The sequence below is a fragment of the Trichosurus vulpecula genome, chromosome 2 (assembly GCF_011100635.1).
Source record: "Trichosurus vulpecula isolate mTriVul1 chromosome 2, mTriVul1.pri, whole genome shotgun sequence".
NCBI classification, from domain to species: Eukaryota; Metazoa; Chordata; class Mammalia; order Diprotodontia; family Phalangeridae; genus Trichosurus; species Trichosurus vulpecula.
Window position 1 is genome coordinate 367,765,984 of NC_050574.1, and position 18,211 is coordinate 367,784,194.

Genomic DNA, 18,211 nt, shown 5'->3' on the forward strand with positions numbered 1-18,211 from the left:
AGTAAGGGGTTAAGGTAAAATCCTGTTTGATGGAGGAATCTTTGACACTTTGTTTGAACAGGAATGAAAAGACAATCCTTTAGCTAAAACTTGGATAATCATGTGAGCTATAACCCTTATTTGCATATTAGAGAGCTTTATTCTACGTTAAGTTTGGTATCAGGTGGGAAGCAGGCAAATTTCTCAGCAAAACACTACTCTTTATGATATGTTAATCTTACTTTTTATTGTTTTAATTTTTTAAAATATTTTTATTAATTTCATTAAATATTTCCCAATTACAAGTAATAAAAATTTTTTTTAAAGTCATTTAAAAAAATTTGAGTTCCAAATTCTCTCCCTCTCTTGAGGAAGCAAGCAATTTGACTTCAATTATACGTGTGATATACTGCAAAACATTTCTACATTAGCCATCTTGCAAAAGAAAACACAGACCAAAAAGCCAAAAGCCAAAAAGCAAGAAAAATAGAAAAGTAAAAAAGTATGCTTCAATTTCAATCTCCATTGGTTCTTTCTCTGGAAGTGGATGCCATTTTTCATCCCATGTCCTTTGGAATTGTTTTGGATCAGAATATTTAAGTCATTCACACCTGTACAATATTGCTGTTATTGTGTACAGTGTTCTCCTGGTTCTGCTCACTTCATTTTGTATCAGTCCACATAAGTCTTTCCAGGATTTTTTGAAATCATTCTGCTTTTCTTATAGCACAATAGCATTCCATCATGATCGTATAGCACAACTTGTTCAGTCATTCCCCAACTGACAGGCATCCTGTCAATTTCCAATCCTTTGAAACCACAAAAAGAGTTATAAATATTTTTGTATGTATGGGTGATATATTAATCTTATGAGAAGGTCTGTTAGTAACAAATGGTTTTTTTTTTAGCAGAGGTGTAAGGATTTCTCCTCTGTTAGCTAGTATTTTGCATACATGACAGAAGGTACAAATGACCACACTTGATAGACAGATAAATCCAAATTCTTCCACTCTAAATTTATGGTGTTTCATTCCTCTTTACTCCAACAAATCTTTCCATTTTCTCCAAGTTTTACTGCACCACTGGCCACCATCTGTAAAGCGGCGGGAAATGCTTTATGCTCTGCTATTTTCACTCTTTCTGATAAAGTTGCAACAGTGTCACCTCTCATTACTGGGACAGCCTCTTGAATAATAATTTGTCCAGAATCCACTTGTTCCTACAAAAAAGAAAAACTGCTTTCAATATATCCAAAGCTAACTTAGCCAATGCAAATTTATATAACCTTAGAGGAGTTCATTTTTTAGAAAAGAGATAGACTCACAGCCACAAAATGTACTGTGCAGCCAGTGATTCTCACTCCAGCTTCAAGAACCTGCTCATGGGCATTTGAACCCTTAAAAGAAGGGAGCAATGATGGGTGGATGTTGAGTATTTTACCTAGAAATTAAAGAAAACAAAAAACTGTGGTTAGAATTTAGGCCTCCTGTGCTCCCTGCATACAGAACTGTACTACTGACACAGATCAGGTCCATCACATGTAGAAAGATTTTATACTAGTAACATCTTTTGCCAAGAACCTATTTAATACATACTGTAACCTAAGTATTGTACAGAACTAATGCTAATAGCACTATAGCTTTGAGTCACCGTTTTTAATAGATTCCAACAATCAAGGAACTTGTACTTTTATGGAGGAGGAATTGCAACATGTAAAATAAGTGTTTATTTCTCCCTCTCTCTATTTGAGGAGTGAAATAAGAGGAAGAGGGGGAAGGGAATAAGCATATATTAAGCACCAACTATGTGCCAGGTATTATGCGAAGTACTTTCAAATATTATTTCATTTGATCCTCACAAATAACCTTGTGAGGCAGGTACTATTATTACCCCCACTTTACAGGAAACTGAGGAATACAGAGGTTAAGTGGCCTGCCCAGGGTCACACTGCTAGTAAGTGTCTGAGGTTCGATATGAAGGGTTCTATCCACTGTCCCACCTAGCTACCTAGGTAGACAGAGACTAGAGCCTGTGCAAAAATATGGAAATGTCAGGTAAGTGGGTGGATGAACTGCTGAGGTCAAGCAATGGTAACTAGGCCAGTTTGGCTATAACACTGAGTATATGATGGGACAATGTAAAATAAACCTAGAAAGGAAGATTTACATAGAATAAGACTAGAAATTTCAAACTGTGGAATTTACAATCTATCCTAGGGCAAGAGGAAAACTACAGGAGGACAACATGGTTTGTGAGACATCCTTTAAGAACATTATTTTGGCATGAGGGTAGAAAACGGATTTGTAAGTGGAGAGACTGGAAGCAAGAAGGTGGACTGGGAAGTGATGAGGACCTGGACTAGAAGGGTGTTGCTAAGAATGGAAGAGATGATGTTGTACAAATGCCATGACTTGACAAATGATTGGATATGGGGGGGAAAAGTCCAGGATGACTTTGGGTGACTGGAATGGTAGGGATGAGTGGAGAAAGAGAGAAGTTTGAAGGAAGATGAATAGTTGTAGGTTCAAAGATAATTACTTTTATTTTGAACACAATAATTTTGAGATGTCTAAGGGACACTTAGTGGGAGATATTCACTAAGTAGTTACTACTATGGGCCTGGAACTTGGGAGAGAGAATAGGGCTAGATGTGCAGATTTAGGAGTCTCTGCAAAGAAGACAATTAAAGAGAGATGAGGAGATGATGAAAAGAGGGTTTAGTGAGTGATATAAGGTGGGGGAAAAGAGAAGGATATAGATGAAGATCCAACATAGGTTAACTTAGGAGTAGTTACATAGAAGAAGAAAATACTGTCAAAAGCTGCAGAGACCAAGAAGGGCAAGGTCTGACATGAGATTTAGCAATTCAGAGATAACATGTAACCTTGGATGGAGCAGTTTTAATTGTGTGATGAGGCTAAAAACCAGACTGCAAGAGACTGAGAACTGATTAGGAAGTTTTTTCTCGGAGGTTGATTATAAAAGAGAAGAGATATAGGATGATTGCTTCATGGAATTGCAGGTCAATGTGATTTTAAAGGATGGAAAGATCCAGGTATGTTTGTATGCAGCAGGCATTGGCAAATAAGGAGATAGTTGTGATTGGAGATGGGATGGTAATCAAAAAGCAAGCACTAGAAGAATTCACGATGAAGAAAGAGCACAAGCAGTGGCATTTGACACATTGAGAAGAGAGGTCATCTTTCTGCTACAGCCTGGAACAAAGAAAAGGGTGAAGATAGGAAGAGGAGCAAGCCTAAGATGGATCGCTTCTCGTTGGAAAAGTAAGAGGTGCTGTGGGTGAGTGGCACAGGAGGTTTGCGCAGAAATAAGATTTAGAACCAGCACTGTGGGAAGTAGGATAGAAAGCCAACTAGGGAGAAATAAGAATTGCTATTCAGTAGTTAACAGCCCAACTGAGATTAGGTAATACAAACTTAATGTAGTGGATGACCCAGTTAGGAGTTATGTGGTTTCTTTCAACAGTACAGGATATACATAGGAGATAAATGGTGGGTGGCAAGGAATTCAAGAGCAGAACAGAGTATCTAGGAGAACTGGTTAACTATGGGGTGAAGATTTCAAAGGGAGGAAGTAAGGCCAGGGCTGCACAACATATGGCCCAAGGGTGGTATGTTGTGCAGGCTGGTTTTACATCCTCTACATTTTTGGAAGGCTGCCTGAAATCCTTTGGCGGGCTGCACGTTGTGTAGGCCTGGACTAGGAGAAGGAGGGATACAGTGAAGAGAGGTTGCAATGAGGATAAAGAATTGGTTTAGAAGGACAAAACTTGAATAGAAATGGAAGGATAGGAAACTATCCTATCAAGAGTCAGTGTCAAAATTTCAGAGTTCAGACTCATGGAAATATAGAATACTTATGGATGACATTGTTAGGATCAGAAAGGTGTGACCATCTCTGTGTGGCTGAGGTGGAATGAAGGCATAGATACAGAAACTGGAGAAGTTAAATGGGACCCAGGATGTTTGGCGATGTCAACAGATACACTGAAATCATTCCAAGTGTAAAGGAACACTGTGGGCTTCATGCTAAACTCATGAAAGCAGAGAGAATGACCTGAAGGCCAACAGAAAACTACCATCAGGATCTGGATAGGGTAATATAGATGGAGAAAACTTTAGACTGTTGAATGAATAATTACTGTAGTGGGTAACAAAGAGTATGCCTATTGCTCTCTTCCTATCGAGGAAGTCAGAAAGCACAAGAGAAGGTACAAGCACCACTGTGGAGATAAGCCAGATATGAGGTATATCTAGTAAAGGGAGCAGGAGGGGATTTTTTCTCTCTCTCCCTTTTCTAATCCCTCTAAGGTTGATGTGGTAGTAAAGACTGTCAAGGGATAACATTGCCAAGGATGCAAGTCCCAAGTGGAAGAGGCATGGTGATTCAACAAATAAATATTAAGTGCCTACTATGTGCCAGGCATTTGTGCTAGGCTCTAGGGATATAATGAAATAATCCTTACTCATGAACACAATCCCTCTAACCTGTGCTCATTCTAAAGGTAGGGAACGGGGAGGGGGAGAGAGAAGGGGAACCCAAGAAAGATGTGTGATTAAGGAAAATCACTGTTAGCTGTGTGAAAGATAGACTGGAATGGAGAGAGACTTGTGGGAGGGAAACTAAGAGGCTATTAAAATAATCAAGGTCACAAGTGATGAGGGTTTCAACTAAGGTGGATGCTCTATGAGTAAACAGAAGGGGTGGGACATGTAATAGTGTGGAAGTAGAGTCTCCTGGCCCCATCATTCTGAAAAATTCAACAAGCAATTAGTGAAAAGCTGCAAGTAGGAGGAAGGGAAGGAAGAAGGTATGTAGTGAGAACAAAAGGTAATTTGCTATGGTAGAAAATCACTGGGAAGCAAGGTGTATGTTTAGGGAGTACATAAAAATAAAGAGTATCAGTTAAAAGTAAAAGTTTCTATATGGGGAATTACTGTTTTCCCCTGATTTAAAAAAAAATGTAGTACAGCATAATGGAAGGTACATTGGACTGGGAGCAAAGAGATATGGTTTCTACTCTTTGCTTTGCAATTAATTAGCTATATGGCTCTATAGAAATAATTTAATTTTTCTGGGTTTAAATTTTCCTGTGTGACAAACTATGCATTGGTCATTTCAAACATGATGTCTCATAGGAATCTAAATCTCAAAATGGCAAAAACAGACTTCATTATCTTTCTAGTCAGCCCTCTACTTTTCTGAACTTTCTGTCTTTAATATCATTGTAAAATACAATCTCAAAATTCCCACCCCCCTCCACCCCACCCTGGAGTTTGCAGGATTTCATGATTTATAGGTCATTAATCATTTTGAGACTACTGACATCAAAAATATACGCTTATAAATTTGTCTCAATTCAGCCTTCTCACATATCTAAATAGGTCTGACAAACTTACTACTTCAAAACATTTCTAGGATTTTTGGTAGACAAGAAGTTATCACTGAGCATATAAACAAAACAATCTGCTCTAATTTTTAGAAAAGACATTAATATTTAGCAGACAAAGGGAAAATGAGTAAAGCACTCTGGTCCACAGACATTAAAACTCTGTAAATAGTTTTGATAAAAAAAAAATTCTAACCTTTTGAAATTGCTTAGACTACTTTGTACATAAATAAAATGCCATCACAAACATTTCACTTTATGGAATGATTGTACAAAAACCTAATACCAAAGACTGTCTTTTGGTTTGCCTGATAGTTGTAGGATAAACAAACTGCTTACCATTCCACTTTTGGACAAAAGGACCAGATAAAATTCTCATGAATCCTGCAAGACAGACTAAGTCAACGGAGAACTCTTCAAGGACATTGTCAACTTCACTGTCAAATTCTGAACGACTTTTATATAATTTATGATCGATTACCTGTAGAATAAAAGATGGTATGTAAAAACCAATTGTCTCAAAAGCATCATCAAGTCATAAAAACTGACACATTATACTAAAGTCATGATCAGATACTTCACTGAGGCATGAAGGTTACCTTCTTTTTCATTCCATAAGGGAATGAGACAAGGACTACCTAAACTGTAAAGGCATTAGGTAAAGGACCAGTCATGTGGAGCTATTATTCTTTTTACTTAAATTCAATTCAAATAGATAAGCAAAGTATAATGGAGAAAAATGAACTGAGGATATAAGGATGAAAAGAAATATAGTACCCTGTCTCTCAAGGATCTTATCATCTAGGTGAGGATGGTGGGGTTAGAAGAAACATTTGCACAAATAAGCATGACTATGATATGAAGCAGAACGCAATGATGGCAAAGGAGACCCAAACAAGATACTATGAGAAATCCTAAGAGTGAAAAATCACTAATCTAGGGTGATTTGATGGAAGTAATTGTACCTGAAGAGGCCCTTGAAGGGAAATAAATTTCAATAGGAAGAAATACAAAATAATAGACATCTATATAGTATCTCAAAGGAACTTTATTGATTTTGGCTCATTTGAGATTCATCACAAATCCCCTTAGAGGTAGATATGACAGGCGTTTCACCTGACATTTTAGAGTTGAATAAAGTAAAGGTCAGCCAAATTGACTTGCTCAAGTTCTGAGTGTTAATGTCAGAGAATGAATCTGAATTCAGGTCTTCCTGATTCCAAGTCTCCATCCACTATATCATACTACCAAAAGACACAGAGGAAATATGAACCAAGTATGGGAGAATGGTTGTCATTCTCGTGGAAATGGAATGAGGATAAGAATAGAAAATGAGAAGCTAGGGGCAGCTAGGTGGCACAGTGAGAAGAGCACCAGCCCTGGAGGAGGACCTGAGTTCAAATCCTGCCTCAGACACTTGACACATTTACTAGCTGTGTGACCTTGGGCAAATCACTTAACCCCAATTGCCCTGCCTTCCCCCCTCAAGGAAAAAAAAAAAGTTGTGTATGGGCACAACACCCATGCAATAAAACTGGACAGCTGGGCTAAAAAGAGAATTTTTATCTTATCCTACATGTAACAGGAAGTCTTTGAAGATTTTTTTTTAAGCAGGAAAAGCAAAGTAGTCTGACATGTTTTGGGAAAGGGAAAGACTGGCACAGAGAGATGACTTAGAGAGCTATTTTGAAAAATCCATGTGAGAGGTACTCCACAATAGTAACAGCAAAGTGTGTGGTAAAGAGGGGATATATTTGAAACATACTTAAGAAGTATGGATAGACAGTGGTTTCTATGCAGAAAAAAAAAATCTTGGGGTTTCATTACAAACACAACCTAAATCAACACTAACTTCATAGACAAAAAAGCTACTGCTATCTTGGGCTGTATTTTGAGTGGTATAGTGTTCAGAATATGACAAGTGATAGCTCTGTTGTACTGTTTTTTTTTTTTGAGGGCATTAATGGGCAGGACAAAAGGACAAAGAGAGTAAAAGGGATGATAAATGGCCCTGAGGTTTAGCATATACATATGGAGGTATCTAGCTGGGAGAAAAGTTAGGGGGTCAAGTGAGACCACTTCTTGGAGAGGGATCAGATTTATTCTGCTTGGCCTCAAAGTTCCCTGAGTAGAAGTTGCAGAAAGGTAGGTCTAAGACTGGAGTAAAAATATTCTAACCATCAGACCTATCATCCTTGTTTATTGTGATATTTTTTTTGGAGGGGGGAAGGCAGGGCAATTGGGGTTAAGTGACTAGCCCAAGGTCACACAGCTAGTACATGTGTCAAGTATCTGAGGCCATGTTTGAACTCAGGTCCTCCTGACTCCAGGGCTGCTGCTCTACTCACTGCGCCACCTAGCTGCCCCCATCAAAGCTATCCTGATGTGAAATAGTCTGTCTCAGTAGGTAGACTGCCTCTGGGTAGAGGCTGTCAAATAAAGGTGGGATGATGATTTGCTAGGGAAAACGTAGAGGGGATTCTTAGTTAGATACAAGTCACCTAAAAGATCTTAGGTCCCTTCGACAACTATGCACTCCCCGAAGCCTGCTATCTGATGATCGGCTTAGCCAAGTTCAACACCAGAAAGTTGACTACCAGGTTAATTAATATTTTTTGGCCACAACTCACAAAATCACCTACTAAGGTATGGAGGTGTTCTGATTAGCACTGGTGGGAGTATTCACACCAGTGATATCATTATCTTTTGAGGTTGATAGCAAAACTTCACTGGTCAGAGATTTAAATTCATTATGACTCAAGAACATAAGAAGCATTTAATAAAGGGGCTGGATACAAAGAGGAAAAAAATGAAACAGTCCATCTCATAAGGCAGAGGGGAACATAAATGTAAACAGGATAAAAAAAAAGTAATTCTAGTGGGAAATAGCAGCTAAAGAACAGATCAGAAAAGGCTCCAGGGAGGAGGTAGATATACTGCTTAGCTTTATATTTAAAAAATTAGCAAAACTCCTACATTTCCTTTCTCCCACCCCTCAACTAAGAATGAAAGAAAGACAAACATTTTTTTTTAAGTATAAAAGAAAGCATTTTATTCCGTGAGGACCAACCCTGACATACTGCGCTCTTCTCAGCAACCTAAGGTGCAAGGACAAGTCCAGGGGTCTCACGATGGAGAATGCTATCTTCATCCAGAGAAAGAACTGTGAAGTTTGAATACAGATCGAGGCGCACTACATGCTCGCCTTTTTTGCTTCTCTTTTGTTTTTGGGGTGTTTTTTTTTTGGTTCTGTTTCTTCTTTCTCATAATTCATTCCACTGGTCATAATTCTTCTCCACAACTTGACTAGTGCATAAATTAATTCAATGCGAAGTTATACATGATAGTTACATGAGATTCCATGCCGTCTTGGGGAGGGAGGAGGGAAAATCTGGAACTCAAAACTATGTAGAACCGTGTGTGGTAAACTAAAAATAAATAAATAAATTTAAAAAAAAGTATAAAAGAAAGCATTTTATTCAGTTTTTTTATTTTTTCTTTTTCTTTTTAGTTTGCAACACACATTTCTACATAATTTTGAGTTCCAGATTTTCTTCCCTCCCTCCCCAAGATGGCATGGAATCCCATATAACTTCCATGTATAACTTTGCATTGAATTAATTTACACACTAGTCAAGTTGTGGAGAAGAATTATGACCAATGGAATGAATCATGAGAAAGAAGAAACAGAACCAAAAAAAACCAAAAACAAACAAACAAAAAAAACAAACCCCAAAACCCACAACCCAACAAATGCAAAAGAGAAAAAAAAAAAAAGAAATAAAAAGGGGGAGAAAAAGGCGAGCATGAAGTGTGCCTGTATCTGCATTCATACTTCATAGTTGAAAGACAAACTTATATAGACAAGGAAAACAAACATCCACATTAGCTATGGCCAAGAAATAAATAAATCTCTCATTTTTCACTGACTCTTTCCCCTCTCCACTCGGAAGTGGGTAGCACTCCTAGTTCTGTTCATTTCACTGTCCATCAGTTCATTAAGTTTTCCCAGGTTTATCTGAAACCATATTCTTTATTTCTTCTTCTTTTTTGGCAGGGGGGAAGGTAGGGTAATTGAGGTTAAGCGACTTATTGTCCAAGGTCAAACAGCTAGTAAATGTGTCAAGTGTCTGAAGCCACATTTGAACTCAGGTCCTCCTGACTGCACGGCCGGTGGTCTATTCACTGTGCCACCTTGCTGCCCCATCTTTATTTCTTACAGCACAATAATATTTGATTATAGTTTTGCCACCTTAATAAAAGCTGTATTTTTATACATCCTTAGAGTTTGTTTTGCTTAAGACTAATTCCTCCCTTAAAGTATCCTCCTGCTAATTCCCCCATCTCCCTTCTCTCATTTCCCTCGAGTGAGAAATTTTTGTACTCTCTGTGCACTTTGGTTTTTTCCAATTTCAGATGAGGGTGAGACTGAAACCCTAATTCCAATCTCTTCCTTGTTTGCATAGATGTCTACCTGTATACCTTAATTATGTGGGATAATTTTCCCTAACCTTTCTTTCCTTTGTCTCTTAGTGTATGTCTCTTGTCTCCTTCTGTTCTTTTCAAGATTGGGGCATAACAGAACTTTCTCAAGTCTTCTAATTTGACTCCAAGATCCCTGAGGATGATTTCTCCACATATCAGAATATCAGCAATTTATCCTTGTTTATTCCTTTATGACTATTCATTTGTGTTTACCTTTTTATGTGTAACTCCTGTGTTTAAGCTTAAAAGTTTCGACACAGCTCAGGCATTTTCATTACGAATGCTTGGTAGTCTTCTGTTTTATTAAAGGTCCATTTTTCTACTGTAGAATTATACTCAATTTTGCTCATTAAGTTATTCTTGGCTATAAACCTAAATCTTTTTCCTTCTGAAACTTCTTATTCCAAGCTCTCCATGCTTTTATGATGTTGTCTATTAAATTTCGTGTGATACTGACTGTGGTTCCTTGGCACTCTGATTCTTCATTTCTGGCTTCTTGCAGTATTTTTTTCTTTGATCCCCTGATGCTCTGGATTCTGGATATGATGTTCTTATAAGTTTTAATTTGGGGGCTTCATTTAGGTGGCTGGTTGATTCTATTTCTATTTTGCCCCCTGGTTTCAAGAGATGTGGGAGGTTTTCTTGTAAGATTTCTTGAAATATGGTGTCTAGGCTGTTGTTTTGGTCATAGCTTTTAGGCAGTTAGTTCTTGAAATTATCTTCCAGGTCAGTTTTTCATGATATGAGATGCCTTACATTTTCTTCTATTTTTTCAGTCTTTTGATTTTATTTTAGTATTTCTTCTTATCTCATGGAGTCATTGGATTCTACTTAGTCCACTTAAAATTTATAAGGGGTTTGTTGCTTGGCCAAGGCTCTACGCATACATTCACATTAAACATATTTTCACATTAGTCATGTTGCAAAGAAGAATTATAACCAATGGAATGAAAAATGAGTAATTCTTTTTTAAACTTTTGATTCAGATCTTATAAGAAATCCAGTCCGATTTGTACCCGTGCTATGGGTACAAATCAACGCTTTGGTTGTAGATGTTTTGGAGTCATTCTTTTCTTCTAGGTTTGTGTCTTGAGCATTACTATCACCGCAAGAGCTTTTTTATGCTGGAATTCTTTTTTGCTTGTTCATTCTTCCAGTGTACTTTCTGACTTTGGATTTGGTGTTAAGGCCTGGCTCCATATACTTCTAAAGAGAAGCCCTAGGCTTATCTCACCACTGCTTGCTCGGGATATTAAGTGTCGAATTATTCCAGGATCAGGCTGAGGACCTGTAAGTTTTGAGTGCTCCCAGGACAAAGCCTGATTGCTGTCCCCTCGTCTGAGCTCTACAAGTTCCTGACCTGAGCAAAAGTAGACTGCTGCTGGACTTAACCGCAGTCAGTTAGCTGGGAAGTTCTACTAAATTTGGAGAAAAATAGGCTGAAGTCAAATGATGAAAGACTTTAAACAACAAACAATGGAACCTGTGTTTTATCTGAGAAATAATATAGAGACATGGAGGCAGCATAGTGCAGTGGATAGAGTACCGGACTGAATCAGGAACATCTAAATTTGAATCTTTCCTCACACATTTACTGGCTGTATATCCTGGGCAAATCATTTAAGCACTGTGGGCCCCAATTTCCTCATATGTAAAAAGAAGCTACTGAATCTGATGATCTTGGAGGTCCCTTCAAATGTTAGGCAGGTATGTGCTGCAGTGACCCGGAGTCAGGAAGACCTGAATTCAAATCTAGCATCTGACTCTTACTAACTATGAGACCTTGGACTAAGTCACTTAGCTCTATATGCCTCAGTTTTTTTCACTTGAAAAATAGGAATAAAATACCACCTATTTCATAGAGTTGTTGTGAAGACCAAATGAGATAATATTTGTAAAGTACAGAGTCTGGGCACATAGTAAGCCCTCAATAAATGCTTGTTCCCTTCTAACTCTTAAGAGTCTGTCTTGCTGAGAAGGGGAGTAACAAGGTCAGACTTTTGTTTTAGAAATATATCTCTGGCATCTCTGTTGATGGTTGATTGCAGAGGAGAGAGACTTGAGAAAGGAAGACCAATTAGGAGGCTGTCACAACGGTTCTGATGACAGGCAGTCAGGGTCTGAATGAACCAGGATGGTAGTCAAGTGAGTGTAGAGAAGGGGATGGATGAAAGAGAGATACTTGGCAACTACTTGGATATGGGGGTAAGGGAATGCCACTTGATAAATAACACCACTGAGACATGAAAAGGATTGACTGGAAGGACAACTACAATACTCTTCCCAATTTCCTTTTGCAGTAAAGGAAAAATTACTTCAGAGGATAGCTATAATGAAGTATGAATGAATTTACCGTAACCTAAGAACATTAAAAAAAACCAAAACCCTCAATCCATGCTAAAGCCAACTTACCTTAGTAGGAATACCAGCATTTTCTGCTTTCTCTAGCCCTGCCACTCCAGCTTTGTTAGAGATAACAACAACAATTTGTGCATAGCTTGTTGATTCCTGAGTGCTATCTATTAAGGCCTGGAGATTTGTGCCTGCAAAGGATTGAAAAAATTCAAGTAAGTCTACAGTTCATAAGAATGGATGTAAATACAATCCTTCCTGCTCAATTAATAAACTTGATTTATCGTCCATTATGAAATGAAGTGTTCAAATACCTAAAAAACAAAAAAGCCCAAAACAAAATGAAAAGTTATTGTTAAATGGTTGTATATGCCCTATCTATGCTACTGTGTGGGAAACTTCAAAAGCAGTTAAACATTTTCTAATGGTCTAAGCCAATTTCCTATGAATAACAGATAAAATAGGTGATATATCCAGTCCAGATGCTAAATTAACAGCTGAAGAAATGCTATCCAGGCTATTGATTCCTGGCTCTTGGCTAAACCAACCTGCTTGCCCTACTAAGGTAACCACTTCACTGAAAAATCAATTTAGTGAATGATACCAAAATACTTGGAACATTTCACCTCTTATGCTTAACATATACAACAGAACTATGGATGTGACTGGTACCTCCTTTTCTGCTCTTCTAATTTTTTAATACGACTTTGATGTCTGGCTGTCATCATCAATTAGGAGCATATTGTAGTATGAGACATTGTGTTGAACCTAATTTTGGCCACATTGTTTTCCAAGCAGTTTGTCAAATACTGAATTCTTAAAAATGTGTAAATGACTAATGATGAACTCCTAATAAAAGATTTAACTTCTCTGGGCCTCAATTTCTCCATCTGTAAGACGAGAGGAGCCAGTTCAGACTTGACTAGGAAATCAAAAGACTACAGGTTATAGAATTGGCTTTGATACCAATAATTTTGGGCAAATTACTAATTCTCTTTGGACTATCAATTTCTAAGTTTCTATTAGCAAAACTCTTTAATTCTATGACTAGATGATAAATTAAAGTTATCTCTTCAATTCCAGCACTGTCTACAACTGGTTAAAAACTCCCAACTCAAAAATAGGCTGAATATTCCTTTCTTTGTAGTATAGTAATAGTTACCATAAGATTTGCTGTCACTCTGAATTTAAAAGCCACCAGAATTCAGAATGTTAGTTCAATATGATGATATAAAATATTTCCCCTTATTCTTTGCCAAGTTCTCCTAATTTCTTTCCAATTCAATATTCCTTTAACTTTTTATAGTATTATCAATGCCTTAAAATATGCACAGGAAAATAAATCTTACCGGTCCCAGATATTAGAACAGCCACTTGTACCCTCTTTGGTTGTACGCCGAGGCAAGTCTTTAAAGATTCATTCACTAATGAAACAGATCCATTTATCTGCATTGTTGGAATCAGATGATTGACTTTCACACGGGAAGAACCTTCATTTCAAAGCCACAACACAAAGGTAAAAAAGTGGTAAAAAAAAGGTACTAATAAGAATAAGAGAAACCAAAACTTATTTTATATTGAGAAACTTTTTCCTTTGAAGCACTTTCTTCTGAAGACTCAGATGTTAACATTTAACCGTACAAGCACTACAAATAAAAGACACCTGCATCAAATGTGTTAAGATGTACAAATACTTAATACAAAGAAGACTGTTCGTAATAGACATTTTCTCATTGGAAGCAATCAAATATCATCAGCTTTCACTAAAATGTTTAATAGTTGGTAGTTTTTAAACATCCTATCCCAAATCTAATATTGATAGTAGTTGGCAACAGTCAATTTTAACATAGCATCCATGTGCGAGCCATATGTGAAGAATTTAATGACAGAGATAATGTGGTAAAATGGGTTTCTTAATATTTACTTGCATCCTTATTGGATAAAGAAAAGAATGCAGAGCCTTATACATTAGCAGAATAAAATAATAAATTAAGAGATAAAACCTGTAGGACAAGTAACTACATTCCCGATTATCCAGGCTTCCTCTTCTTGCTGGTGTACATTCTTCAGAACTTGCTTAGCCAGATCTTTTTGTACCACCATGACAGCCCCAATTCCACAATTAAATGTCCTAGCCATTTCCTCTTCTGAGAGGCGTCCCTCATGCTGAAGCCATGAGAATATCCTAGGGATCTTCCAGCATCGAGCATCTGGCAACAAGTTAGGTATGCCACACTAGATTAGTGTTTCACACATAAAACATGGTAACATTTAAATTTAAACAAATACAAGTATATAATATAGTTAGGACTATAACTACTGGAAATGAAGCATAAAGTATTCCTCAGGTTGGCATTTAAAGCCCTTTGCACTCTGGTGTCAGGCTAGTGTTCTAACATGCTTGCTGTTTCAGTCCTTCGCTGTACTTAACTCGAAAGACATGCTAACACTAAATATCACCCTGAGTTCAAAAGCCATTAGAATTCAGAATTCATCATACTAGATGAGGAATGATATATAACAAAGTTAGAAAGAGAGTGTGGGGCCAGGTAAAGGGCTTTAAAAGCCAAAGGATTTAGAGAGTGACATGGCAAGATCTACACTTTTAACAGTACTACATAGGAAGAATTGGGAGATTATATAAGAGGCTGTTGCCTCCCAGAGAAGAGGTGAAGGGTAATGAAAGCCTAGATTAAGAAAGATGGTTGATTACATGAATTGAGAGAAGGGGAAGGAAGCAAAAAATGTTGTGGAGTTAGAAATGGCAAGATTTAGCAATTATGTGTGGGGTATGGTGAGAATAACAGAGGTTACTGAGGGGTTGAAGAGCTTGGGAAGGTGGCATGGAAGGCTTGAGAAGACAAGAATGCTTGAAATAGTTTCTGTTGGAAGTAGAATTAAAGTACTGCTTTGCCACGGCAAGGGTCCATTTGAGACTACTTAACAGAAATCTGAATTGGAGTTCAGGGTAACCCAGCACGTGAAGGAGAAAACCAAAAGGAGTGGTCTGGATGGAAATGGATCCCCTCGTTCAGATGCGTAGAGGGGGCTGAAACTCATGATCAAGCCAGTTTCTCAGCAGGAAGAGCTGAAGACTTCTAGCCTAACTCCTCATTAAATGCCCACTAATCAGGGTTGATTTTCACTTGTCAGGGGCATTTACTTTCAAAAAAGTATTGAAGGCTTTCAGCTCTCCATGGGTTTGTCTTTGGTTACTCAAAGAAACCACTGACCATCAATTTATTGGTTACCGGCTAGCCTAATTAATAAATTGATTGTTAATTACCCAGAAACTGTCTCTTGGATGCTTTCATTCATCCCAGAACCAAATATAAAATCCTGCCTGGCTTCTGAAGCCCTTAATAACCTAGCTCTTTTCTAACCTTATTACATTTATGTCTTGGGGGCAGTTTGGTGGCGAAGTGTGGAGAGAGCGCTGGGTCTAGAGTTAGGAAGACCTGAATTGGTATCAGATACTTTAACTGGTTGTATGGCCCTAGGCAAGTCACAGAATCTGCTTGCCTCAGTTTCTTCATCTGTAAAATGGTGATAACAGTACCCACTTCCCAGGGTTGCTATGAGATTATAATCGTAAAGCACTTAGCCCAGTGCCTGGGACATAGTAAGCACTATATACATTTTCGCTATTATCTTACACTCCTCCACGTATTCTGTGATCCAGTGATTGGCCTCCTTGCTGTTCCTTACTTACATTTCATCTTTTGACTCTGGGCATTTCTACTACAGGTGTCTTCATGCTTAGAACACTCTCCCTCCTCATCTTCATCTCCTGGCTTTCCTTCAAGCCTTAGCTAAAGTCTCACCTATAAGAAGCCTCTCCTGATCCCCCTAAATGCTAGGGCCTTCCCTCTTAGATTATATCCAATTAGACAATGAGCTTCTTGAGAATAGAGACTGTTCTCCCCCTTCTGTATATATGTATCCCCAGCATTTAGCATATTGCCTGACACAAAGTAGCCACTTAACAAATGCTGGTTGTTTTGATTTAACTTGGAGGAATCAGCAGTCATGAGGGCAAGTATTGGTATTAGGAGGGTAGGGCACAGGGAAAGATGGAATGACAGGTGATTAGAAAGAGGAACTGTCAGAGTAATGGGAGATCCAGTAGTGTGCAGCCTTGTGTGCATCTCAGGTAGGGAAGGAGTTGGTCATGGGATTTGAGATTTATTCAATGGGAACTTGTTTCATGTCTAACTTAAGAACTGGGAACATCACAAAAAGAGCATATGCACTGGAAGCATGATGGAGGGAAATAAGCTTTGTTGCTCTGGCAAAAAAAGTTTAAGGAAAAATGTAGTCAAGCTATTTTTGACAAATTCCCAATTTGTGTTATGATTTATATATAGAGAGTGCTTATAAAACAAAATCAATTTGTAGTTCCTTAGAGTACATCAGAATGGAAGCTAACCTGCAAAAATTACATATTGTACTATAAACTTCATGAAATTCTCAAGAAAAGAATGATCACATATCATAAAGGCAGTGTTCTACCATCTCACATTCCAAAAACGTTCTGTTATTTTCCTTACCCAAATCCACCCCGAATTTCTCAGGAAGAACTCTAGGGATGTTTTCAAGTAGTCCACCTCCAGTAATATGGGCAAAGGCCTTAACATGCCCTGAACGAAGAACAGGTAACAATGTTCGGCTATAGATTTTGGTTGGATTTAACAACAATTCCCCTGTAAATGTAAGATACAAGATAGTCCCATTTAAACACTGAAGTATAAGACAGGTATAAGAATGTTGAACAAGAATTTTAAGAACGTTAGGCAAAAAGCTTAAAAACAGAAAGCTCTTCTGAAATGATGGCTGATTTTTGCAAATTATAAACCCATTAGTTTAAATTCATCATAAGAAAGTAGTATTCATGGAAATTTTAAATGCTAGTCATAAGCCTTATTATATTCAGCAATTTACCTAGAGTTTGATTACCACATCCATCAGGTGCTAAAGAGGAGAACTGGAAGGAAGAATTTTCTACAATCTTCCTTACAAGGCTGAATCCATTACTATGGACTCCAGAAGAGGCTATTCCAATGATAACATCCCCCTCAGTGATTCTGTCCAGTTGAGGGAGCTTTTGATCTCGTTCCATGGCACCAACAGCAAAACCTGCAAGGTCATATTCTCCAGGGGGATACACACCAGGCATTTCAGCTGTCTCACCACCTGGTTAAAGGGATATGGGAAGATAAGTTAGTGAAATCAGTAAATACTTATAAGTGAGCACCTTGCCATTTATAATCCAGTATGTACCGAAAGGGAATTAAGTACCATAGCAGTATTAAGTACCATTGCTTAATTATAAAATATTTGCAAATATTAAGAAATTTCAGAAACTTAAGAAATGATTTGAAGGAAATGGCACATGCTACAAAAAGGATGATTTTTTTTCTTTGTTCTCTTATGTAACAAACACTGTGTTAGGCACTGGACATATAAAAAAAATATAAAATAGTTCCTGCTTCGGGGAATAACAAGAACAGAGATAAACAAATACAAATATATACAAAACTCACAAAATTATTTCGGGGGAGGGCACTAGTAACTCAGGGCAAATCAGGACAAATTTCACTCAAGCAGGAGGCAGATACGCTAAGCCTTGAAGAAAGCCTAGGATTGGTATGAGGCTGAGGTGAGGAAGGACTACATTACTGGAATACAGGAAAGCCTATGTAAAGGTAGAGAGACAGAAAATGCAATGCCAACTATAAAGACTAGCACGTAGGACAATTTGGCTCAAATACAGATTGTGTGAAAATCTGTAGTAATCTAGGCCATTTAAAGGGCTTTAAAAGCCAAATGAAAGAAGTTACATTTTATATCATGATTAATAATTTAAGGATAATAGGGAGCCACTGTAGCTTTTTGAGCAGGGGAGTAAAGGTCAGACCTGACCTTTAGGAATATCAATCCTGCAATTATGTAAAGGATGGCTTGGTCAGAGACTAAAGCCCTGAC

General features: G+C 37.8%; 1 protein-coding gene across 4 annotated transcripts in view; it reads right to left on the bottom strand.

Annotated features, from left to right (window-relative positions):
* Window positions 1-242: 242 nt before the first annotated feature.
* The window catches only part of GART (phosphoribosylglycinamide formyltransferase, phosphoribosylglycinamide synthetase, phosphoribosylaminoimidazole synthetase), a 40,633-nt gene continuing 22,664 nt past the window's right edge, over window positions 243-18,211 (bottom strand). For all 4 annotated transcript variants that reach the window (XM_036744795.1, XM_036744794.1, XM_036744792.1 and 1 more), the window contains exons 16-23: window positions 17,168-17,419; window positions 16,777-16,929; window positions 14,230-14,436; window positions 13,576-13,716; window positions 12,287-12,417; window positions 5,729-5,870; window positions 1,304-1,419; window positions 243-1,198 (exon numbers count right to left, since the gene is read on the bottom strand). In XM_036744795.1, coding sequence (XP_036600690.1) covers window positions 1,007-1,198; window positions 1,304-1,419; window positions 5,729-5,870; window positions 12,287-12,417; window positions 13,576-13,716; window positions 14,230-14,436; window positions 16,777-16,929; window positions 17,168-17,419 — 1,334 coding nt within the window. In that variant the 3' untranslated portion in view covers window positions 243-1,006. The remainder of the gene's footprint in view (window positions 1,199-1,303; window positions 1,420-5,728; window positions 5,871-12,286; window positions 12,418-13,575; window positions 13,717-14,229; window positions 14,437-16,776; window positions 16,930-17,167; window positions 17,420-18,211) is intronic.